Source organism: Trichosurus vulpecula, chromosome 8 (genome assembly GCF_011100635.1).
Source record: "Trichosurus vulpecula isolate mTriVul1 chromosome 8, mTriVul1.pri, whole genome shotgun sequence".
Taxonomy (NCBI): domain Eukaryota; kingdom Metazoa; phylum Chordata; class Mammalia; order Diprotodontia; family Phalangeridae; genus Trichosurus; species Trichosurus vulpecula.
Genome location: NC_050580.1, coordinates 234312896 through 234337999, shown reverse-complemented (window position 1 = coordinate 234337999; position 25104 = coordinate 234312896). Strand labels below are relative to the sequence as shown.

Sequence of the window (25104 nt, the reverse complement as noted above, 5' to 3'; positions counted from 1 at the left end):
TGGCCTAATATCCAGTCTGAAGAGTTGGGGAACTAGGTGGCATGTCCTTTTGGAACTCTGAGCTTAGGAAGAACTGCTGAACTGTGTGGAAGGAACTGTTTTAGCCTTATAAAGGGTATAGTGATATATCCACTCCCTGCTCTTTCCCCACCCCCCCGCCCCTTGCCCCCATTCTAACAGTAGGACATAATTTTGGAATAATGTCTTGCTTTGACTGCAGACATGAGAGGGTCACTGTCTTTGGCCTTAAGTCTAATATGCTGGAGAACCTTTTAGAGAAGAAAGCCTGCTTAAAGGAAGAGGTGACAAGGCAGAATTCAGGATGTGTTGAGCCCATTGCTTTTTTTTCCCTAGCCCTCTCAGATGTACCTCCCAAAAACTATGCTCCAGAGCTGCGAAGACCTAAGGGTGAATATAAGGTGAGTTACTATTAGAAATTATACTTCAGAAACCAGTGATCTTCACGTGGCTTGGCAAAGGAGGCTTAATTGGGCAGAGATTGCAGTGGAATGGATAAGAAAGAATAGCTTTTCCTGAGCAAAGAATTCTCTCTGAGGCCAAGAATCTAGAGTGTGTGTTGAAGCCGCTCTAACCCTTCACAAGCTTGGGCCATGGATGAATGCACAGATACTGCACAAAACCAGCATTAGTGGGTGGAAATCTTAAGATGGTGGCTTTCGGGTTTCTGGTTTTCTGAACTAATTGGCTCCATTTACAGCTACTTTTTGGAGGGTTGTGGGAAAGAATCCCTTTCTTTCTGTCTTCTTTCCCTTGTGATTCTTTTTTCTCAGTGCTTTCAGTAACACAGAAAAAAACTAGCTTTCAGCTTCCTATCAAGGCCATTTTCGAAATCCCAGCTTCTCCCTTGTCTGTTTGCTCCTACTAAATACCTCCCCCTTCATGACAAAGGATCTCGTGAAGTCAACCAAGCCACCTGAGATCAAGGCCTCCTGGTACCTGTGAGGTTGGGGTGAGGAGCTGGCATCCCGATACCCTGGCCTCTGATCCCAGTGGGGTTCACGAGCTGCTAATATTTCAGGATTACAGCAGCGACTGGAGCCTCAGTGACACAGTCAGGCGTCTGCAGAAGGGTAAGGTAAGAACATTATGGAAACAAAGGCATGGAGGTAGCTCTTGATATGCTGGGCACATTGTCTCCAAGGAAGGGTTGTCTTTCATTCTCATAACTCCGTCCTGTCATTTGGTGAACGTGGATGGTTTCTGAAAGAACCGAACCCAACAGGTCAAAGATTTTATGCCTATTTTAAGGAGTATTTGCAGCACTGTTTGGCTTGGTGTGGATTAGCTTGAATGGAAGGGAAAAGGACACATGGGAATGATGTCATACCCCGGTGATCTGCCTTGGGTGATGGGCTGTGGTGGGACTTGTGGTGGAGGTCAAGTTCCAAGGCTTCCTCAGGACTATAACGCTAGAATACAGAGCTAATGGGGAAAGATTTGGGGGGAAGCCTCAGGCCTGGAATGTGCACAGGGATCTTGATGTAACAGCTGAGACCAGTGACACTTCCTGAACTTGGCACCACTCTTGGAGATTACTGAAAAGACAGTTTAGGAGTATGATTTCCTCAAAGCTGGTGGTGCAGGCTGGGAAGCCATATTCCAGTTTCTTCTTACTGCCTCTTGCCCCCTGCCAGGTCTGCTCCCTAGAGAGGTTTCGCTCCCTCCAGGACAAGCTCCGACTTCTGGAAGAAGCTGTGTCTGTCCACGATGGCAACGTCATTACTGCTGTGAGCTCTATTTCAGGAGCGGGAGCCTTGGCAGCCACAAACTTTGGTGCCGGAGGTGCCTCTTGGGGCTCTCAGTGGCACAGCCGCTGATGTGGGGAGTGTGGTGGGGCATAGAGTCAGTAACTTTGCTGTTCTGGAAGTTGTTGTTCCACTCTCATTCTTATCCTGAGGAAGGGTAATGTTGAGAGGATAGGAAGTGGTCATGTACTGCACTGGCTCCAGACAGCTGTGGACACCAAGAACAAGTGATTTCCGAGGGATGTTGTGTTCAAGGATTCAGTCGGTTTTTCACGAGCTTGTTCTTTGCCTTAGCCAACCTCTGATGGGTTTTGGCCTCTGCTAAAATGCTGCTCAGAGGCTAGAGAACCACCCTTGAGGTAAAGGGCCCTGTAACCTTATTATCTTCTCCCTTTTTCCTCAGGTTTTGATCTTCCTCAAGAGGACCCTGAGCAAAGGTGGGCATAGTTTGGACTGGCTTGCAGTCAAGGTCCTTGCCTCTTATGTAGGATCATGGCGGGGGAGTGTATATCCAAGTGATTAGCGGTTCATCTTTATCGTAACCTATTAATCACAAATTCTGCTGCATCTTATGCATAGGCAGGTAGCTGAGCTAGAGTTTAGGGGACAAAGCAGGATGAGTTAGTGGGAATTGAGTTCTCTTACCAGTTAGTATTCCCTTTAGGCCCTGGAGGGTATGTGATGGATAAATTAGCTTCTGCTAGAATTTGAGGAGAAAACTGTATTAGAAAGGAAGCTAGTTTCACATTTAGCATGATTAGATTATTCTGAATTTTTAAATGTATATTTTTATTGATGCCTTCCGTTTTTGCACCCATTTAATTTCCAAATTTGTCTGTCTTCCTCCTCTACCCTGACAGCCTTTCCATGTAACAGATTAAAAAAGAGGGGGGAAAGCAATTCAGTGCAACCAATCAACATGTAACTGAGTGATTTATTTTACTTTTTCTCCACTTACTCCTTGCTAGAGATCCTTTTCCGAGAGCTAGAAGTGCGACAGGTTGCCCTGAGACATCTCATTCACTTTCTTAAGGAGATAGGTGATCAGAAGATGCTACTGGACCTTTTCAGGTGAGAGCTACTCCATCTGTCAACAGTAACTACCAAAGTTCCATATGCAGAGACTGTTAGGAATGAAGATTGGGTCATCTAGTAGACTGGAAAGTGACATGGGGGATGGGTCACATCTCAGCTCTGCAGTCTAGTGACTGTGTCACCTTAACAACAACTCATTTAACCTCTCTGAGCTTTAGTTTCATTATCTGTAAAAGAGGTGTAATTCTTATACTACCAATCTCACTGGGTTGTTTTAAGGAAAGCACCTTGATTATGAAGTGCTGTCTAAGTGTGAGTTATCATTTTTATCATTATCATCATTATTTTTGGTATTGCTACTACTTGGCTGCCCCTGGCAGTCTAGGCCTTTCAGGATGAGATTAAAGAGTATAATTTATTCTCATTTTTTCACTTCAAAACTGTAGAAGGGGCTAGAGCTCCTACCTATGGGTATCGGCTCCTGCTAGTAAGGTTCTATTCTAAAACACTAGCAAAGTGCTGGGCTGCTTCACCCTGACTGATGAATGAAGATGAGTGAAGCACTTCCTCTGGCTATGGACACTGACCAGATGTGACTGAGGGTTGTAGAATAAGATGTATTTATCAAGATTTGTTGCACTTTGAGAAGAGGCTGGTGGTGGTAGAGACTGTAAAGAAAAGGGCATGTGTTGGATGGGGGTGAATGTGACTGTGGACTGTGTTGCTCTCAGATCATTCATCCTAAGATGAGACCTTATATTGATGCAAGGAATTGCTTTCACACAGCATTAGACAAACATGCCAGGGAGTGGAGCGCCAGAAGCATTTAATGACCTGTCCTTTCTTCTGTGTTCCCAGGTACCTGGACAGAACAGAAGAACTTGCAGTAAGTATGAGCTTCATTTCAACCTGACACTACCTTAAGCTGCACTCATTCTCTTAAGTACAAGTAGGATTCTAATTAGAACATTAGAATACATTCTAATGACATATTTTATTTGTTTTGGTGTGCTTCCTTTGGTTGGGGTCTGTAAAACTAGACTAGTCTTTTTGGCTGTTTCTAATCTTTACCTCATTTGAAAAATTAAACGAGGCAGTGTGGTAGTATCAGACTTCAAGTTAGGAAGACTTGGGTTTGAATCCTTCCTCTGACTTACTAGCTATGTGAACCTATATAGACAAGGCCCTTAAATTCTTTTTGTCTTCATCTTAGTTCCAGTTCCTCTTCTGAAAAATGGGGATAATATCTGTAGAACCTACCTGACAGGATTGTTTTAAAGTTCAAGTTAGATAATATTTATAAAGTGTTTTTCAGACTCTAAAGTGCTATATAAATTACACTGTGAGCTCCTTGAGTGCAGGGAATACCTTTTGCCTTTCTTTGTACCCTCAGCACTTAGCACAGTGCTTAATAAGTGCTTGTTGCTTGGAAAATGTAAATGTTAATTATTACTGTCATAGGACCAAGGTGATGAGATGGAGTCAGAAATGAGGTGGAGAGGTGGCATGGAACAGTAGATAGAGAACCAGCCCAGGAGTCATGAAAATCTTGAAGAGTCATGTACTTCAAGTCCTGCCTCTGACTCATAATGATTCTTTGACCCTGGACAAATCACTTAACTTTTCGGCATCCAGACAACTCTTCAGCATCCAGACAACTCTCTAAGACTGCACTGCAGAACAGTAGCCTGTCTGCATTGGTAGAAGATGTCTGTTCACCAGTTTGCCCTTAGCTCTAATGACATGTTACAAAGAAAAAGAAGGCTCTCTCCAGGCATCCTCGTGCGAGTGACATCGTCTTTAAATCCCACGTGGCAATCCCTGAAGCACCTTCGAGATGCCCAGGGAAGACAGGGCTACCTGGAAATCCAATTACTTCCTCAAGATCATCCAACTTTTGGATGATTATCCAAAATGCTTCATTGTGGGAGCAGACAATGTGGGCTCCAAGCAGATGCAGCAGATCTGGATGTCCCTCCATGGAAAGGCTGTGGTATTGATGAGAAAAAACACCATGATGCACAAAGCCATTCGTGGGCATCTGGAGAACATCCCTGCCCTGGAGAAACTGCTGCCTCGTATTTGGGGGAACGTGAACTTTGTGTTCACCAAGGAAGATCTGACCGAGATTAGGGATATGCTTCTGGCCAATAAGGTGCCAGCTGCTGCCTGTGCCGGTGCCATTGCCCCGTGTGATGTCACTGTGCCAGCCCAGAACACTGGCCTGGGTCCTGAGAAGACTTCCTTCTTCCAGGCTCTGGGCATCACCACTAAGATTTCCAGGGGCACCATTGAAATCTTGAGTGATGTGCAGCTGATTAAGACCGGGGACAAAGTGGGTGCCAGTGAGGCCACCTTGTTGAACATGCTGAACATCTCCCCATTCTCCTTTGGGCTGATCATTCAGCAGGTGTTTGACAGTGGCAGCATCTACAGCCCCAAAGTGCTGGACACCACGGAGGAAACTTTGCACCTTCGGTTCTTAGAGGGTGTCCGTAATGTTGCCAGCGTCTGTCTGCAGATTGGCTACCCAACTGTTGCATCAGTACCCCACTCGATCATCAGTGGGTGCAAGTGGGTCTTGGCTGTAGCTGTGGAGACTGAGTACACCTTCCCACTTGCTGAAAAGGTGAAGGCCTTCCTGGCCGACCCTTCGGCATTTGCAGTGGCTGCCCATGCGGCCACCACCCCAGCTGCTGCAACTCCAGCCAAGGTGGAAGCCAAGGAAGAATGAGAGAAATCTGATGAAGATATGGGATTTGGTCTGTTTGGTTAGGCCACAGGAAACAACTATTTCAGCCAGTTTATTTGTGAAACAAAGAAATAAAAGTGCTCATTTATCTCAAAAAAAAAAAGAAAAAGAAAAGAAAAAGAAGCCCAGCATAGGTCAGAAAGCCAGGTTAGGTGGGCAAATGTAACAGCTCCATCGACCCCTTGAGTTTGCTTCATTCTGCCAGATGTGTTGGCAGTTTTGGGTGCTTTCCCTAGCAGAGTGCTCTGAAGGAGTGATGCCGATCACAAGCGCTCTCTTCTAGATGCTCTCTCCTTTCCATGGAGTCCAGGCCACTCAGAACTTTCCTTTTTCTTTCTGTAGCTGTCCCAGTACCAAGAACATTTAAGCATCCAGGACCCTGAGAAGAGGAAAGAATTTCTCAAGAGTTGCATTGGGTAAGCACTTCCCTGAACAGAGACTTGATAGAATAGGTATGAGAGCCTTAAGGCAGGAGGTAGGGACCGGTAACTGGAAGTGGGTTTTCAAAGTGATTAATAGCTTTGTGAGGCATCTTGGAGGCTTAGGGATGCATGTGGCCCTAGGTACCCAATGCAGGAATCCTCTTCTCTTCAGCATTCCTGACAGATGATTGATCAGAGTTTCACAAATTTAGACCTAAGAAGTACCTCTGGGTACTAGAGGTCATCTAGTCCAAACCTTCATTTAATAAATAAGAGATCTGAGTCCCAGAGGGTATGTGACTTGCCTAAGATCATACAGGTGCACATTGTAAAGTCCTTGGCCTTAAACCCAGATTCTCGAACCCCAACTCATTTTTTTCACTACTATACCATGATGTTCCACATCTTGGCTCTGGTCAAATGCTTTGAGTCATGAGGATTTCTGTACCTAAAAATGATCATGACAAGCTGGCATTTATATAGCACCTTAAGGTTTCCAAAGTGCTTTTATACGTTTTCATCCTGACTTCACAACAACCTTGTGAAGTAGTTATTCCAGGTTTTCTTATCCCAATTTTACAAATTTGAAAGCTGAGGCTCAGCTAATAAGAGTCAAAAAATAGTATTGGAATTCAAGGCTTCTGCCTCCAAAGCCAACATCCTCCGCTGAAAGGCTGCCCATCCCATTTCTGGATAGGGCTTACTGTTATAAAATTCTTAATTATATTGGGATGAAGTTTTTCTTTTCTTTTACATGTCCATACACATAAACACACACACACACACACACACACAAAATTAGGCTTCTGCTCTCCCATAATGTATATATGTGTCCAAAAATATGGTAGCTAAAAGACTGTTATAAAGAACAGTTAATTACGCATTCCCAGTTTGTATCTTGGGCAGTCAACTTTCAGTTGATGTTGCAGTCTGGGATGTGTGGGTGTAATAGAAAAAACATCAAACTTGGAGTAGTTTTAAAAAACAACCTGATTTTGAATCCCAAATCCTAGCTCTGACTCTCAGTACCTGAGTAACTTCGGGCAAGACATTGAACCTCCTTGGGCCTCAGGTTCCTCATCTGTGTGACCATTTAACATCCTCACGTTGAAATTGCCTCAGCTATGCTGTTGAGATAATACTTGACTAACCCACATGACTACTTTTAGGAAAGTACTTTATAAAACTTAGTAACTTCAATATTTAGATTGATTTAGATACTTCTTTCAGAAATGCAGAGCTTGATAAATACATCCCCTCATCTTTTACAATCTTGTCCATGTTCTTCACCTATCTTCCTGGAGGCATTTCTAGATGAATGGTTTCGAGTGTGGGTGGTGACCCAGTATCAGTGAGCCTTTAGCCTGATCCTGAGGTATATTTGACGAGCTAATTAAGAGGGTGGAGAGTAGCTCTTTGACTTTTGTTTGTGTCAATTTCCTATGTATCTTAGATATCAAATTTTTATCAGAAATGCTCAGTGCAAAGATTATTCCTCCCCATTTGGCACCTTCTTTTTCTAGCTACCTAGATACTGTTCTTGCAAAAGCTTTTTGATGTTATATCATCAACTTTGCTCATTTTGTGTTCTTTCATCTTTTCTACCCCAAGTCTAAATTTCCCCCATAACTATAGATTTAAAGGTACTGTCTTCTGTTCTTTAAATTTTAAAATTATTTTATTTGAACTTTATGTTTTGATTGCATATCATAAGAAGTTGGCCTGAACACATTTTCTGCCAAACTTCTTTCCACTTTTCCCAGAAAATCTTTTTATAAGGAGTCCTCTACCAAGGCTGGGTTTCATTGACAAGTCTGATGCTTTCTGTAGTCATTAAACAATATTCATAGCGTGATCCTTTTATTCTCTTCACTTTTCAGTCAGTTGTCTATCTGTAAAAATGTTACTTGAGCTGGATATCATTTCTATAAGCCAACCTGTTCCCTTCTCAAGAGATAAAATCCAGGATGCCCTTAATGCATTTTGTAGATAATTCTCATAAAGATTTTGCAGAAATGGTAAAGTAGGTATATGAGTTGGTAGACATTTTCATTCACTTCTCCCCCCCCCCCCCCCCAGTAATTAAGTCCATGATTCTTTTTCTAATATGTGCTGTCTTCCCCTCTTTTGGGTCGTCTGGGAGTTTATGCCTCAGAGGCCTCAAAATTGTGTTGCTATCGGCAGAGACTTCCTCTTCCTGCCTTTGTGAAATTAATGATTGGGATTCAAATATAGTGGCGCTACTGTTATTGCTAGAGAAAGCATCTGTTAGAGAAATCTTTATAGACTTATTAGTATTTTGAAGCACTAAGAATTCCTTAGGTAAAAGTGCTAATTATAGTTTGGTTTGGTTCATCCTTTGGGAGAGTGACACCTGTAGTTAAGGAGAGGTACTAATCTTCCTACCTTTTACCAGCTTACCATTTTCAGTGGAAGATGCTGCTCATGTTCAAGACCATTATACACTCCTGGAGCGACAGATCATCATTGAGGTTAGAATCCCCATTTTCCTTCTGTATCTCAAAGCCTGTAAGGCCTCTTCTCTCACCATTGTCATTTCTTTGTAGCACCAAGGAGAGTTCCAGAACCTTCTGCCTCCAAGCATAATTTCTCTTATTCAGCTACCTTGTTAGGCAGCCAGTCTCTAAGAATCCTGTTTCTTTCCCTCCTTATGTTCTAGGCCTTTTTTTCCTTTTTCCATTTCTCCCAAGTTCTGTGAAGAATGTTCCCTCAGCATGCTATCTTCACATCGCTTTTCTGGATCCAACTTGAGATCATTGACCTGAACTGTTTTGACTGTTCTGGCCTGTCTTCCTAGACTTGATGCTTTCTTTTTGTTTGTTTCTCTGTAGTATTAGTTATCTCCTTTATATATAATCTGTGGCTTTTATTCTCCTTTTTTCTCTCTTGGTCCCATTTTGGCTCAGGTGAATGACCAACATCTAGAATCTTCAGGGCAGACAGAAATCTTCCGGAAACATCCACGGAAGGCATCCATCCTCAACATGCCACTGGTGACAACTCTCTTTTACTCCTGCTTCTACCACTACACAGAGCCTGAGGTATATGAAAGCAAAATTTAAAAGATAAATGTCCAAATTCTCATGAGTTTTTAACCTGGGACACATGGAATATGATATTAATAATTAATTTTAAGAGTAGGTTTGGATGTTGTCTTGCTCTCAGAGGGTCACTGAATAGGCAAGGGTATGTTTTTACTTGGTGTACCTTCTGCAATCTGGCATCAGAATTTGGTGTGGTTTACTTTGGCTGCTCATTTTCACAACAACCTTTGTTTAACTTTCTTTCAGAGTAGGGCAGTTCAAAGAGGAAGATAGATTGTGGGTGGTAGAGAGACAGGAGAGCTAGGTGTAAGTGCAGACACAACTTGTGATTTCATGAAGATGTTTCTAATGATTAGAATGTCAGTTTTCTCATTTCTTAAGGCTCATTGAAAAGCTGAAGAAGGCATTGAAGTTTTCAAACCAGTCTCCATGTAGCTGAGCTATAGTGATAGTCAGACTAAATAGATTTACTATGCTTATATGTTGAACTCAGGGGGCTACAAAATGAAATGTAGGAAGTCCTGGAGATAGGAAGAGAATATGAGAAGTTTCCAGCCTGAAAGATTCACTGTAATCTATAGGACAGTTAGCAAATACAATAATGTTCCTTCTCATTTTTTCCCCAGGGAACATTTAGCAGTCCCATCAATCTGAAAAAAACTTTTAAGGTAAGTATGAATGGATGGTTTTTGATAGCAGCCACATCAGGGAAAATATGGAGAAGTAGAAATAAGGAAAATGGTTGATGAAATTTTGAGAAAAGTTGTTGAGACTTCTTTAGTCCCAGCAATCAAGGAAGTTCTCTTTTGAACTTCCTTAGTTGTATTGAGGGTACCACCATCCTTCTGGTCTCCCAGGTCCACATCCTCAGTGTTAGCTTCCATTCCCCACTCCACTTCACTTCCCATGTCCATTCAGTTGCACCCATTTTTATCTCAGCATCTCTCATATCAGGCTTCATCTCACTACTCACACAGTTATCACCTTGGTTCAGACCCTCATTCATTGCCTTTGGCCTAGACTATTGCAGAAGCCTCCTCGTTGAGCTTTCTAGCTCAAGTCTCTCTCCTCCTCTCGAGGCCATCCTCCACATAGATGTTGCTAAAGGAAAAATGATTTTCCTTAGGCACACCTCAGATTGTGGCACTCTTCAACTCAGTAAACTTCAGGGGTGCCCTGTTGTCTGTAGAATAAAGTCCTTTATAATATGGCTCCAACCCATCTCTCCAATCAAGTTATACATCACTCCCCTTCCACACTCTGCTGTCTAAGCAAACTGCCTTTCTTGTTCCTTATCCTCTGCACCTGTCTCTTACGTCCATGGCTGTACACTGGCAGTCTTCCTCTTGCTCCTCCTCCTCACTTCCTCCTCATAAAATCTCTTACTTGAAAATACAGCTTTACGTACCATCTTGTGCATAATGCTTTTCCTGATTCCCCCAACTTCTCCAGTTCTCTCCCTCCCTAAACTACCTTGTTTTTATTCTTTATATCACATACACACACACACCCTTTTCCCACCACCCTATGTCAACAAAATGTAAACTTCTTGAGAGTAAGGATTGATTTGTTTTTTTATCTTTGTATCTGCAATGCCTAATACATAGTAGATGATTAATAAATGTGTATTGATTTAGTGATTGAAACAGGCTCTTAAAGTTAGCAAGAACCCTCTATTATGCCACCTTGCTTCTTCATGGACCACAAGAAAGAATGGGTTACTCAGTTCTCATTCAGTGGGAATTTCCTAATTTTTCTCAAACGATCTTCCCCTCACTGCTGACCTCGAATAAGGAGGAATGTATTGATGAATAGAAAGAATATCATCTTACAACCCCAACTTTATAGAAGTTATATTTTGAACCATTTGGTCCCACCTTCACTCCATCTTTGCTCCCTGATCCTCATGCATCTCCAGAAATTGGGTCTCAAATAGGATGTGTAGACCTCACTGTGGTAAGGAAGCTACTTGCTTATCAGTTTTACTAAATAGCTGATCAGCTTTCCCAGTAGAGCCATTGCTGCTTCCTACCATTCTCCCATTTCCTTTATTCCCCTTCTTTGTTTTCCAGATTCCTGACAAGCAGTATGTATTGACAGCATTGGCTGCCCGTGCCAAACTCCGAGCATGGCAGGATGTGGATGCCCTCCTCACCACCAAGGTAGGTGCCTTGGAGCCTTTAATTTTCTCTTGCTTAGTTTTGCCTCAGAAGAAATACCATCACTTCATTGTCCAGTGGCTGCAAAGGTTCCTCTTAACTTCAAGCACAGAGTTTGAGGTCTGTGATGTGCACTTTTAGTTCCCTAGGACAATATAGTAGTACTTTGATACCTGATTTCCCTGCTTACTTGCTGTTTCATCTCTCCATGAGAACCTTCTTCATGTTTCCAGCTTCTGGATCCCACAGTCTTGTTTCCTGTCCTTCATTGCAAGTGTTCTATGAAGCTCATCTCCACTGTTTTTTCTCTCTGTCTCCCTTTTTTCTGTCCTCTTCCCCCTGAGGTCTCTGTCCTTTTATTCACCTTTCTCTCTTTCTTTATACAGAAGTTGGGGTTTAAATGTTTCTCATGTTGCTGTGTTTCTGTTTCAGAATTGGCTGGGGTACACCAAGAAGAGAGCTCCCATTGGTTTCCACCGCGTTGTGGAAATTCTGCACAAGAACAGTGCCCCCGTACAGGTGGAGTTTCTGCGGGAAGGATTTGCATGCAAAACAGCTCAGGACACAATCCCGTCTGCTTTTGAGCCTCCTAGTCAATGCTCATCTTTCTGCTGAGTGTGACCAAGTGTGTCGTTAAACACTGTAGCATAGGTGCTCTGTGAAGAAAGCTTCGCTCTGCCCCTTAGAAGTAGATAGAATCTGTCCATCCCAGAGGGTAACTTCTCTGAAGTATTTAGGAATATTTGGCTATGTTGAATCCCACAGTAAACAAAGGCATAATGTTTACATGAGAGAAAAGGACTGCTCACAGGAAGTGTCAAGGACGTGAGATCTGGAGCTTGGCCTGCTCTGATTGTTAGATTCAAGGCAGAATGTATGACTGGCTTTTTTTCCCCTTTAGGTGCATGGTGTGTAATGCTTATTCTTACAAATTGCTTTATATATATTTAATCCTTACAAGAACCCTATGAGATACAAGTAGTGCAGGTAGCAATATAATTTTGGAGGCAAAGAAATTGAATTTTGGAGAAGTTACTTGCTGAAGACTGCATAACTACAAAGCACAGAAGCAGGATTTATAAATCTGTCTTCTGACTGTAAATGCACCTTATACTCTATACAGTGTGCTACTTCTTATTAAATCTTTGTCTTTACTGGCTTAGAAGTCCTTGGACCTCTACTGTCTCTTCTCCCACAGGTCTTACAGGAGTATATCCGACTTGTTGAAGATGTGGACACAAAGCTGAGTCTGGCTACCAAATTTAAGTGTCATGATGTTGTCATTGAAGTAAGTCCCAGAAGAAAAGAGCCCCTGGGTTAGAGCCTCAGTAGGCCCTTGAAGAGTAATAGAAGGTGGATCATTACATTTACTGTCCTTAATTACCTCCTTGCTTTGCTTTCTGTATTTTGGATTATGTGGCCTGCTGAAAATTGGTCTGGAAGCCAGGATTCCTGGGTCCTGTTTTCAGTTGCCTTGACAATTTGCTGTATATTCTCTAGTGAGTTGGTTTATGGAAGACAAGGTTTTGGATCAAGTTAGCCAGGCTTCTCTCCCCAATTTTTGTCCACATTTTTCTGTTGAGGCCCCTCCCTACTTCCATTATTACCTAACTCCACTATAACCACTACAAACTTTATCCTGATAGGCTCACTTAGGAAGGTAGTAAGGAAACAAAATAGATGGTTTCTTTTGTTTTACTGCTCAGACATATCGGGACCTGAAGGATCGGCAGCAGTTAGTAGCTTACAGGTGTAAGGTGGATAAAGCATCTGTGGAAGAGGAGAAGATTGACAGCATTCTCAGTAGTACGGTGAGCAACTTAAATTTGTCTTTCCATCAGTCTCTGGAGACGAACTATTCACAAAGGAGCCACCAGAAGGGTGCTCCTTCCCAAGACCTACTTAGAATAGCAGTTGTCTGAGCAGATTGAGTATTAGTCTTTCAGGGGGCCTTGGTGCCAGCAAGATTTGGTTTGAGCAGGATTTCTTTCAAGGCTTGGAATGAAATTAGGGTTATCATCCAAAGGTAGAGGAGTACCAGCCTAGCTAGTCCTGAGGATTACAAAGATAAATTTAATGTTCCCCATCAATAGAAATGTCTTGGGAGAATTCTTTTTTCCCTTTCCTTCACTCTACCTGGAGATGTGTCTTGCCTTGCTATCTCTTTAGTCTTTCTAGAGGGATGCAGCTTTGCCTAAAGGCCAATACTGACTCTAAAGGGTAATACTGACCAGACTCCTGCATTGTCTGCTCTTTTTGCAGCAAATTCGATGGAAGAACTAATTGGAAAGTAGTGAACCAAGGAACCTTCCTGTTTGCCCGATTCCTGCCACCAGAGAGGAGTGGGGAGCTCTTCCAGGGAGAGGCACTGTAAGCCACATCATTTGGGCCTATCACCAACAAGCAGAGCCTATGCATGGGACAGATCAGCACTTAGACCAGAACATCTTCAAACTGAGCCTCAGACCAGAGGACACTTATGATGCCGAGTCTTAAAGCTGTGATTTGTGAGACCCTGCTGGCTGGGTACTTTTGTGAAGGTTTTGGGGAGGGAGGCAGTTTACTTAAATTTGTGACTCTGTAGGGCACATTCTTGCTTTAACTGAGATGATTGCTTCAGAAAAGAGGTGTCCTGGACTGAATGTCAGTCATCATGGAGCTGGAAGCTTTCCTGTCAGCTGGTAGTGGAACTGAATTTGGTTGGACAGTGGCTATTCTAAGTCAAGCCAAAAGGCAGAGACCAGATGCATCTACATCATAGGAGCAAAAAGAGGGCACTGAAGACTTGCAGGGAATACAGCAATGATAACCAATTCCCATTCATTTTTACCATGCCCTCTGAAATTGTTTTTTTCCAGCAAGTGTCCCTCTGCTACACCACCTCACCTCCTGTCCCAAGAGATTGTGGTTGCTTTCTATTGCACACTAAGGGTCCTTCTTGTGCTGGTGATGACAGCAGATCCCCATTATTTATTCTTCTCCTACCCTAGACCTAAGGCTTTGTTCAGAGATCAGATATAGCCCCCTCCAGATTCCAGTAATGCTGGGAAATACTCTCTTTGGACAGCTCTTTCTCAGCCCTTTATTGGGAACTGCAGGTAGGTCTACCTGGGGTAGATCCAACTTGGTCCTGCTCTCTGGTTTACTGTGGATTGTGATGGGGTCACATTTTTTTTACCCTTGGTTTTCACAAGGGCATCCTCCAATGCTTGATCACTCCTCTGTGCCAGTCATAGTTTCCTCTCCCTCCTGTGTCAGAGCTGGCCTGCCCCACCCTCATTAAGCTCCTAATAAAGCTGTTTCTGTGCCTCCCTAGGTGCCTTCTGTTTCTTTCCTTTCATTCTGTTCAGAATGAATCTCATAACCCTTTTTCTTGGGGTGGCCCCAAGTCAGTCTTAGTGGTTCTGTACAATTATTTTCCTTAAAGGACAGCTGGGTGTCACAGTGGAAAGACTGCTGGCCCTGGAGTCTGGAAGACTCATCTTCCTGAGTTCAAATCGACTCACACATTTACTAGCTGTATGACCCTGGACGAGTCAGTTAACCTTGTTTACCTCAGTTTCCTCATCTGTAGAATGAGCTGGAGAAGGAAATGGCGAACCACTTCAGTGTCTTTGCCAAGAAAACCCCGAATGGGGTTATGAAGAGTCAGATACCACCGAAAAAACGACTGAACAGCAACATGCTTACCTCCCTCAAAATATGTGCAGTCAGTGTATAGAGAGACAGGGTGGTGTAGTGGAGAGTGCACTGGCCTTTGAGTTAGAAGGTTCTAGTTAGCTTTGCCATTAACTAGTGCTATTGAAGAGGAAGCTACATGACTATGAAGGATTCATTCACTTGATAGAGGTTGAACTAATTGACCTCTTAGCTCCCTTCTCAATCAAAGATTCTAGCAATGTGACCTCAAGCAAGTCAGTTCATGAATCTGGGCATCATTTTTATCTGGTAAAATGAAGGCAGAGGTTGGACTGCATCATTTCTGGTCTCTCTTCCAACTAAAAATTCTGACTCTGTGACCACACAGAGTATGTGAGGTGGCAGGAGAGAGAGATGATACACATGGATGTATAGCAGAATGCCTCACATATTGTAGGTACTTAAGCATTTGGGGGGAGAGTTTTGGAACAGACCTATGATCTCATTGGTGTGGGGTTCTCCATGTAAGTAAATTCCCTCCATCAATAGGACAACTGTTCTATCAGCTTCTAAGTCTTAAGAATGTTGGGGACACTAAGAAACTGAGTGACTTATCCAGCATCACATGATCTATGTCAGAGGCACAAGACCCAGAGGGTCTTTCTGACTGAATCAATTTATCTACCAATTCAGTGTTTTTTAATTATAGGCATGTGCCTATACCATGTTTTCATTGCATCTCCAGAAGATACAGTCTGGCATTCCACTTAGTCTTTGCTTTTGCATTGCTGGTCCTTTCATATTTAGTTCTCCCCATCATCCCCCCGGCCTTGTCTCTGGTAGCTGAAAAGGCAGGAGCCCAGTTTGCTAAGCTGGTATTGGTAGGTTAATTTTCAAGCAAATAGAGTTAAGTTTGATAAGCTGTTTCCATTTCAGAGCATTTTTACAAGTTGACCAGCAAGCCTAGATGTTGACTGATCAGATCAAGTTAATTCCTTGTGGAATATGTGGGCTACATTGGGCATATTGATGGCTGGTTATTTCTGGCCCATCTCTAATACACGAGGGTAAGTGAACTGCAGGTTTTACTAATTATTCAAAGTCTTTAGTATCCCAAGACCCAACTACCTAATGACTTCTTACTCCTCATGAAGCTTGTATTCCACCTACAATTGCTGAGACTTGTTTTTGGAGAGGTTGGCAGGATGTTACCCAATGGGTCCCCCTAACGAGATGAGAAATTAGAATCCCTTTGGAGTTGCCCTCTTAGTCTGGCCACAAGACTTTGAGCAAGTTCTTCTGTGCTTCAGGTTTTTTTTTTCCATTGATAAAATAGAATGTAGGGCTTTAACCATTGAGGTTTACAGATCCGGAACTTTTGATCTTTTGGGGACATGTGAAGAAAAGCTGGGAAATATGTTAGAGGACAATATTAGTAGGATTATTTGTATATACCTAGTATCATTTAAATAAGCCCATATTACTGTCTGGGGAAAATGTAATGATTTCTCTCAGAAGAGTTGGCCCCTTTAAGGCTCACAGACTTGGTAGCTAAGGAGTCACCATGACAACATTCCTGGGTAACTCCTAAAGATCTATTTGGATTTTATTGTCCAGTACAGGAAGAGCTGTGGAGCAGACAAAATCTCCAACTCACTACGCTGCTAGGTGAGATATCAAAGAGTCTGTGTATGGCCTGCTATTCTGCTGATGCCTGGATCCAAACTGTACAAGGGCCCTTTGGTGTTTATTGGGGTTCTTTTTCAGTGCTAGAAATTATGAAGATTAATGGGAGGAGAGAGTTATTTGGAAATGTGTACTGATTGTCAGCTTGTCTCCTAAACACTCAGGAGGTGGAGGAATCTGGGGTAAGGAGAAGTTTGAGATGAGCCTGGTAGGCCCAGCAGGAAATCTAAGTCTGCCTGAGAAACTATGGGTTTATAGGGCATTTTCTCTTCTACTTCTCCAGGACAGAAAAGAAATGACAGCCCTGGGTATGTGAGTTCAGTCAGTGATTAGAAATGTGCCAGGACCTCTATTCACTCAGTGAACTGGATTAGACCGCCAAGTCCTGAGGAGCAGGATGAAATGACTAGCCCTGAATTACAAGTGCTAATGAGATAGGGACACAAACTTAATTGTTAGAGGCTCCTATTCCCTTCAAGATTGGGCAGACAAACTGATTACCTGTTTTGGTAGGGACTGGAAGATATGGAGACTATAGACCTGATGGACAATCTGATGTCCCTGCAATTTGAGCAGGGTGTTCGAGAGGAAGAGATCCCTTGGCTGTTTCTTCAGAGCCGTTCCCGAGGATTGATGATCCAAGCCTGTGCCCATGCAGCTTTTTTCTGCAAACTACTCCAGGCCTTGAGGTAAGTTAGGCCCCCAAAAAACAGCAGATGGAGAAAAATCTGGGTACCGTTGACAGCAGATGAGGTCCAAGACCTGATCTTATTAGGGGCAATTTACTTAGCAGTGACAATTTGCCCTTCTTGCTCTACCCCGCAGCCACCATGAGCCATGCTACTCCATATCCAAAGCCACTTAACCTGAGATTCCAAACTAGTGGCAGTTTCTGTACAGTTGAGTGGATCTGTTACAACTCAGAACCCAGCTACCAGTATGTCTCCATCACTTGCACCAGGACGAACATTGTTTTGACACTTGAGTAAGGATTGGGTTCTTTCTCTTGTCTAGAGATAATGCTGGAGCCCTTCTCTATAAGAAAGTCCTTGGGACTTGGAGACCATGAATTAGTGATCATCTAATTCTGCCTTTTTCCAATGTTGGTGACATTTAGACTAATTTAGATGGATTTCTTTATTTGAGGTGAAAAGGAGGTTCTTGGTGTCTCCTATTCCCTCCAAGTGCCTGGGCTTCCAGGGCTTAGATGAGAGATGTAGGTGAGTTAGGTATTCATTGTTGGCCTTCAAATCATGCCAAGATTTTGCAATTCAAGGTCATTTTTCCTTGTGCCTCAATCTTGCCCTTTATGAAATTAAACCATTATCACCTTGATGAAAGGGACCAAATCTAGATGTTTCTCTCTGCCCTAAAGGAGTGGTATAAAACTAAAATAGAAATAGGGGCCATTAAACCATACGTAAAGATCCCTAAGTGCTGCATATTGACTTAGAAAACCACACATTTATACACACACAAACATATTTTATTAATATATCAATACATTAAAATAGAAACTACAGTTTAATCTGGCTTGATCCACATTTCAGGAGTATTGTGGACCACATGCGGCCCACAGCCAATATTTGATACCTCTGCCCTGAAGCATCTAGCTTAAATGCTATGTACCCAGGCAGTGGGCATAGAAGAGGAGCACAATGATGGTAACTGATATGACTGCAGGACCTCACTAAGTCCAGGGGGAATAATAAGAAATCTAGTAAACGTGACTGGGGCTCTTTTATAGTGGGGATGGGATAGGCACCTAGTCAACTTCTCAGGAGAGGAGCCCTAAGTAAATCCTGTGCTTGATGGGACTATGGAAACCCAGTGATTCTATCACTACCAAAGCACAGAGATGGCATAGAGTTTTCTGACCATAGTAAGATACAGTAGTACTCCTTTATTTAAAATTTAGACTCTGCAACTTCAACCCTTGCTAACACAATCTTAAACTAGAAGTAACTGAAAAAGGCTTATGAATACAACAAATAGCTATTACAATTCCTGGGTATTAAATCTAGGCACTTGAGTTCTGTAGGAGAGGTCCTAAGGCCCTCACTCAGAGTCTTTATTTATATTATTAATTATCACACAGTTCCATCAAGTTAGATTAGGTAGTTTGCTAGGCCATTTCTTAGTTCAGGAACACTTCAAAAGCTTATTTCATTAGCATGGGTACTCCTTATTCCTTCACCAGCACGCACAGATTGGCACCCCTCCACAAGGATGCTGTGGGTAACAAATATTACCTGGGCCTATTACTCAAAATCTTTCCAACTTTGTGTTGAACAGGCCAAAGTGTGGGCTTTACTGGTATAACCTAGGGTCACATCAATGCCGTTGGAGTAGGGCTTAAAAGAAAGTTTCCACCTCATAGAAAATGAAAAACAGCAAATTAGCAGCAGGTTTGTGTGATAGAAGTGGGTGGTTAAGAAGTTGGCCCAGTAACAGCTGTTGTAGCCTGACTGGGAAGGAATTGAAAAATTCAAAGCAGGTGCCTAACTATGCTAGAATACAAAAATGGTAATCAAATTGTGCTTAAGAAGGCAGAAATGCATAATTAGAAACTCCCAACCAGAATGAGTAAATAAAGTTTTGGAAGCTAAAGGGATTCACTTTTGTGAATTTGGAAAAAAAAAAATTGTTATCTGAAAAATTCACAGCTCATTTCTTGATAGATAAAAAGAGAAGTCATTGTAATGCATTTTTTGAAGTAATTTCTACATAAGGAAGCTAGAATAATGTCCTTCTGGAAATGAAATTCTAGGACAGCTAAAAGGTACTGTGTGTTTGTTTATTCTCCCAGGAAAATGGATGGGAACACCTCAGTCTCTATGCTTCCTTCAGAGGAGGAGGAGGAGGAAGACCTGTATAAAAAGCCTTCTAAAAGAAATCTGAAAGTAGGCATCATTGGAGGTGGACGACTAGGAAAGCAGCTGGCTCTAGTGTTACTCCAACGGGCCTCCATCCCTGCCCATAGCCTTCATATCTCTACTCGGAGGCCAGAGACCCTGAGTAAGAAGTTTAAGGGGACTAAGGCATCTTACTTGCTTGGCTTTAGGGTCTTGGCAAAGGCTTGGTTGACAAACTCTGTGACAATGAACCTCGGGCAATTAGTCTTATCCTCCCCACACGTTTTCGGATGCACAAAGAGGCACAAGTCACTGAGCATCTCTAGCGCTTCTTGGTAGGGTATTTCCTTTAAAGTGCAGGTATTTAGGGCTGCATATAAGACTGCCTCCAGCCACTTGATGTTGAGAGTTATTCCTCCTACATATCAATGATGAGGACAAATACAAGTTACCAAATACCTTTTGCCTCCCTGTCCCCAACATGTTAGAAAATAACATTCTAATTTGTTTCTCCAAGGCAGGTCCCTTGACTGAAACTATTCCTGTTGCACTTTCATTATTTGATGATTGTTCTAGAACTTATATTTTTATATTTTGCTTTCCTCCTTTTAGCGGCAGTGTGATATAGGGCTTAAAGAGCCAGATTCAAAAGCTAGGAAGAACTTGGTTCAAGTCTTACCTATGTCTCATTGGCTATGTGACCCTTGTGAAATATGTAACCTCTCAGTGCCCTGAGCAGCTCTAAGGTGCTTCAGTTGCAGAGAAAGTACTCACCTTCATTGGTAGAGTGAATCCTTTCCATGGGGAGCTCCCTAAACCAGTGAAATATAGGTCCAGTGTACTCTTTCTTTCTTTTGATAAGATTTCCCTCCATAAAAAATTCCTATCACCAATATCAATAACATCTTCAGTTTTTCAATAATATTTTCAAAACATCATTACTAAAACATCAGACATGAGTCTTCAATTTAAAATTTCTGCTTTAAGGTAATCCATATTGCTAGTGGAATGACATTACTGATACCACCTTGTGGTCTTATCACTCAGTAGTATTAATGAACATATTTCTTCACTTGTAAAAAGTTTTATCTACATTTAACTGTGTACATATTTTTCTGAAACATTCTGTCTTTCTCACTTACCCTGAACCTTTAACCCCTCATCTTCTACCATCACTTCCCCAAACTTCCCTACTCATTTCCCCTTGAAAACACCCTTTTAGGGAAGAGAGGCAATAAGAAACTTCTCTGTCAAAGGAAAAATTCTGAGAAGTTCTAAGTACTCTTTGAAAGTAGAATGATAAGGATTGATTCCTTCACCTAGAAAACTTACTGTGGAGGCAGACGTTCTAATAATGGGGTTACTGCATTGCTGCAATAGGCTTTTTGAAGACAAGAGTCAGAGGAAACTATAAACCTCTCCTCACCATAAAATTTAGGTACAAACTCCCCTGCAATCTCTGCCAAGAGGCCTAACCCAAAGTACTTTGGTTCTCTTTTCCACTTTGTGCCTTTTAGGTGACCTCCAGAAGATGGGGATCCAGTGCTTTTACCATAACTGTTTTCTGGTAGACTGGGCCAATCTGGTCTTCCTCTGCTGTCTGCCATCCCAGCTGCCTCATATTTGCTTGGAAATCAACACTAGACTTCAGAAATCCTGCATTGTGTATAGCCTGGTCACAGCTGTCCCTCTGCCTAGGTAACTACTTTAGAGTATAGATCAGTGATTCTTAACTTGGGGTCAGTTGAATTTGCTTTTTAGGATAGTTGGATACCTGTATTTTAGTATAATTGATTTCCTTTGTAATCCTATATATTTGATGCTGTGCAATTAAAAATAGTAATTTTGCAAAGGGGTCCATGGTAGAGAAAAGGTCAAGAACCCTTGGGTCAGACAGAGTTTTCATCTAGTAGAGCTATATTTCCTCTGCCTCCTTATACTATCTGGTCCAGTCTCTTTTGGTATTTGAGTAAAGGATTCCTTTTAAGATGGAAACTACTTTGCTTTGCAGAAGGAGTTTGTCATGCTTTCTTAGTCCTTCCATTCTTTATGGGCATTCTGCAAAGAGTGCCCTGCTAGACTGACTGCTTACTTCTGAGTGATGTTTTGCAGCAGAGTTTATTGCTGGGACTAAATGGGAACTGAAATTGTACTGCTGGGTTGGATAACTTTCATTTATTTCTAGTCCTGAGATGGGGGCAGCTAGGTGATATCTGGAGGAGGCAGCAAGACACAAGTTCAAATCCAGCCTCACACACTAACGAGTAATAACTGGACAAGTTATTTTACCCTTTCAGCTTCAGTTTCTTCATTTGCAAAATGGGGAGAATACTACTTATTAACAGTCCCAGTAACAATGATAGTCTCAGTCCGAATCCCAAGATTGTTGTGAGGCTGAAATGAGATCTTTGTAAAGTACTTTGCAAACCTCCACGGTGGCCCTTTTGATCATTGCTATTGTTCTCCCATGCTCCTTTCATTACTGCCTCTGAATGGGCACTGTGATTTTACTTCTAGGCTGAAGCAGCTGCTATGCCACACAAGCATCTTGCGCCCCCAGTATCAGTGTGCTGAAACTTATATTGATATATGGGGGTCCAACGAAGACATCGAGTCTGCACTTCAAGATCCTGAGATAGTTCGGGCCACTTCTCCTTACAGCACAGATGGTAAAGATTCACCAAGCTTTCTGTACTCCTGCAAAATGTCTCTACCCCTCCACTGTTCTTCCCTGTCACATTCCATTATTGGGAAGAGGAAACAGAATTATTACTCTCTTGTGTCCCCGGGGTTTAATAGAGACAGCTATCAGTTGTTAAAAAGGCGACTTTCTAAAGGGAGGAGTGGGGAGCTTGACTACATTACCTTAATTTTTTAAGAATGACCTGCCCCAGGCTAAGCAGGAACAGGTAATCTGGGAAGAATAGAATGATCTGTGACAAAACTGCTCTGAGAATTTAAAAAGATGTCATTCTATAGCTTTCACTTTTTTTTTTTAAAGCAAGACAGTCTTCTTCAGGAGATTTTGTTCCTTGAAACCTAAAGAATCTTTAGACTTCTCCTGCTAGAGTATATTTTAGGCTTAGAATGTATGATAAATATCAGAGTTGGGCCCTTGACCCAGGGAGATGATTAATCTTCACATTGCTGGGCACCACCAGGGGATCTGGCCTAAGCTCCCTTCCTGTCACTTTATAAATTGGTAACTTGTATTTGCCCTCATCATTGATATGTAGGAGGAATAACTCTCAACATCAAGTGGCTGGAGGCAGTCTTATATGCAGCCCTAAATACCTGCACTTTAAAGGAAATACCCTACCAAGAAGCTCTAGAGATGCTCAGTGACTTGTGCCTCTCTGTGCATCCGAAAACGTGTGGGGAGGATAAGACTAATTGCCCGAGGTTCATTGTCACAGAGTTTGTCAACCAAGCCTTTGCCAAGACCCTAAAGCCAAGCAAGTAAGATGCCGGATGCCTGACATTTCTGATTTGTCTCGTTTTCCCTCAGACTTTTGCATTAGCTGATAATTTAGACAATTGTCCTTTCCACTAACTACTTTTTTTTTAATTTTTTTTCCTCTAAATACTAATGTAAAAGGTATAATTAGATCTTTTCTGTCTTCAATATCTATAATTCCTTGATGCATGCCTCTTTCTTAATTATAAGACAGTAAACTACAAATAGTATGCCATATTTTAATGATTATTTATAAAGTATGACCTCCAGGCACATAAAAGTTTCCATGTAAATGGAAAAGGCATTTTAAGTAAAATGAAATTAATACATTGAATAGTTCCAGCAAAATTTCTAGTACAGCTCTAAATTTTAACTAGTTGGTATAGGAAATGGAGTATCTCACTTCCAAATGAAGGAAAACTTCAACAGCTAAATCAAGAAATATTGAAAAGACAGTAATGACTGCCAGCAAAAATAGGACCACTACTAATAATACCTCTTTTCTTTTTTTTCCAGTGTTTTCCCTTGGTTTGACTTGATCACTGTGCAGCTCAAGGAAACTCCCTTTAGCCAGCACCTAGGGAAAAGTATTTCCCTTCAGGAACACTTAACTGGTCTTTACTGTGCCTCATTTGGTATCTCACTTTCGCAAGAAACAAAAGAAGAGGAAGAAGGAGAAGAAGAAGAGGAGGCTTCAGGCCCATAGTCCTGAAAGTCAAGTTTTTCAGCAGCTTGGAGATTCTTCAGATTAACCAGCATGATCTACTCCCCAGGTCAGCCCCCTTGAATAGGATGGGCCTTGACTTTCACTGCTGGCAGTAGTGGCTGCTTTATTTAACATTAGCTTGTTGGTAGATTTACAAAAATATAAAGGTTTTGATTAATTTGATGATAACTACCAAGCCAAGAAGGTGAAACATGTCATAGTATTGTGTTTGCCACAAACTGAGCACTAAGGAAAAGGAAAAATTGCACTGTTGGCTCTTAAAATTGTAGAACAAAACCATATATTCCTTTAATCAGAGGTGAATTTGGCTGTTGGTAATTGCCAGTATAATCTAAGCATTATGACTCACCTAAGAATACAGTCTCTTGATACTGACTCTTGTTCAAAAGTGTAAAATCTATATAGTTCCAATGTCAATATAGTTACATTCTGCAACTTCTTTCCTATAGCAATCTATAGGAATATATTCAGAATAAGAAAAATGGGTGGATATGACAACACCGATAAAACAAGGAGATGGGGCAAACCAGCTGACCAAGTTCTGATTTTCTTCATGCTTCTTATTTCAACTAGATAAGACTTTATTTTTGTCTTGTCCTGTCAAAAGTTGTTTCAATGAGTCATTCTTTTAAAGTAGTTTATATTTATTTTAAATAATGAAAAATCATTTTGCAAAATATAAAATTTTATTTTTTAAATAAATGTAGTAAGTCCAAATACATTTACTTCCAAAATGTTTTATAAATCTTCCCCCCCACACACACACAATAATAAGAACAAAATCGAAAACAACAGTAGTAACAGTAATGGTGTCAAGGTTGGCAGACAGGATGACACTGTACAGTCTGAGAACTCAGACTCTGAAACAGAATTATTCAGTGTAAATGTAAATTTCCATGGTATTAGTTTAATCATCTACATTTTGGCTTTTGCATAATTGTGAGCCAGCCAAGCTCAGTGGCATGATGTTAGAGCACTTTTAGACTAAATCTTGTTAGCTTAGCATGGGAGGAAATTAGCTGTTGCATCCAAATGTAATGTCTGGCACGAATACCAATTTGAGAAACGGTTTCTTTTCTCTCAGTTGGAGGAAATAATATATTGAATATTCAGCCAGACGCTAGGAATTTTTAGTAGATGTCACAGACCCTTCTGGCTTAGTATAGCCCCAGAAGAGTTTTAAGATTTTAAAAGTAAAATAGAGGAGAAAGAACAGTGAAAGTTTATGAAGCCATACTGGTGTCTTAATTCAGTTTTAGCAGCAATAATTAATTTAAAATTTCTTGTGTGGAGAAATCATGCATAGGTGAACCTCAACTTTGCTGCCGTTTAAGACATGCTTGAGCAACACTACAAATATAGTGTATTAGCTAAACTCAAGGCCCAAATCTATAATAAATGACAGATTTCAACCCACTTGTTTCTTCTGTAGCCCAATTTGTTCATACTACCATACTGCATTACTTGAATAATACATTAAAAACCATCATAATTCCCCTGATGAAATTAAATCAGTATCTTCATCTTCACTATAAAGAAGA

The 25104-nt window shown here is 41.6% G+C and overlaps 3 protein-coding genes across 5 annotated transcripts in view; all 3 read left to right on the top strand.

The window, feature by feature from the left end:
• VIPAS39 (VPS33B interacting protein, apical-basolateral polarity regulator, spe-39 homolog) overlaps positions 1-14514 on the top strand; it is a 28996-nt gene extending 14482 nt beyond the window's left edge. For both annotated transcript variants that reach the window (XM_036735208.1, XM_036735209.1), the window contains exons 6-20: positions 355-419; positions 1040-1096; positions 1656-1748; positions 2170-2203; positions 2735-2837; positions 3660-3687; positions 5896-5969; positions 8392-8467; positions 8903-9037; positions 9667-9708; positions 11113-11202; positions 11632-11718; positions 12398-12487; positions 12906-13010; positions 13462-14514. In XM_036735208.1, the coding sequence (XP_036591103.1) occupies positions 355-419; positions 1040-1096; positions 1656-1748; positions 2170-2203; positions 2735-2837; positions 3660-3687; positions 5896-5969; positions 8392-8467; positions 8903-9037; positions 9667-9708; positions 11113-11202; positions 11632-11718; positions 12398-12487; positions 12906-13010; positions 13462-13482 (1100 nt within the window). In that variant the 3' untranslated portion in view covers positions 13483-14514. The remainder of the gene's footprint in view (positions 1-354; positions 420-1039; positions 1097-1655; positions 1749-2169; positions 2204-2734; positions 2838-3659; positions 3688-5895; positions 5970-8391; positions 8468-8902; positions 9038-9666; positions 9709-11112; positions 11203-11631; positions 11719-12397; positions 12488-12905; positions 13011-13461) is intronic.
• LOC118828531 (60S acidic ribosomal protein P0-like) lies at positions 4593-5535 on the top strand. Its single transcript, XM_036735211.1, has one exon. The coding sequence runs from the start codon at positions 4639-4641 to the stop codon at positions 5533-5535; it is 897 nt and encodes a 298-aa protein (XP_036591106.1). The 5' UTR covers positions 4593-4638.
• An 842-nt stretch (positions 14515-15356) lies between the features above and the next one.
• Positions 15357-25052, top strand: NOXRED1 (NADP dependent oxidoreductase domain containing 1). 2 transcript variants are annotated; one of them, XM_036735206.1, is made up of 8 exons: positions 15357-15905; positions 16456-16506; positions 17038-17213; positions 19334-19542; positions 20897-21077; positions 21897-22048; positions 22616-22838; positions 23353-25052. In XM_036735206.1, the coding sequence occupies exons 3-8, from the start codon at positions 17050-17052 to the stop codon at positions 23540-23542; spliced, it is 1119 nt and encodes a 372-aa protein (XP_036591101.1). In that variant the 5' UTR covers positions 15357-15905; positions 16456-16506; positions 17038-17049; the 3' UTR covers positions 23543-25052. The 2 variants fall into 2 exon arrangements, with proteins under 2 accessions (XP_036591101.1, XP_036591102.1); XM_036735207.1 differs by lacking the exons at positions 15357-15905; positions 16456-16506; positions 17038-17213 and adding an exon at positions 18115-18188.
• The last annotated feature ends 52 nt before the right edge of the window (positions 25053-25104 follow it).

Excerpts from the sequence above, each read along its gene's own strand:
- LOC118828531 (XM_036735211.1), top strand. The coding sequence starts at position 4,639 with ATGCCCAGGGAAGACAGGGCTACCTGGAAATCCAATTACTTCCTCAAG.
- NOXRED1 (XM_036735206.1), top strand. The coding sequence starts at position 17,050 with ATGGAGACTATAGACCTGATGGACAATCTGATGTCCCTGCAATTTGAG. Across the intron at positions 17,214-19,333 it reads AAACTACTCCAGGCCTTGAG|GAAAATGGATGGGAACACCT; the intron begins GTAAGTTAGGCC and ends TTATTCTCCCAG. Across the intron at positions 21,078-21,896 it reads ACAGCTGTCCCTCTGCCTAG|GCTGAAGCAGCTGCTATGCC; the intron begins GTAACTACTTTA and ends TTTTACTTCTAG.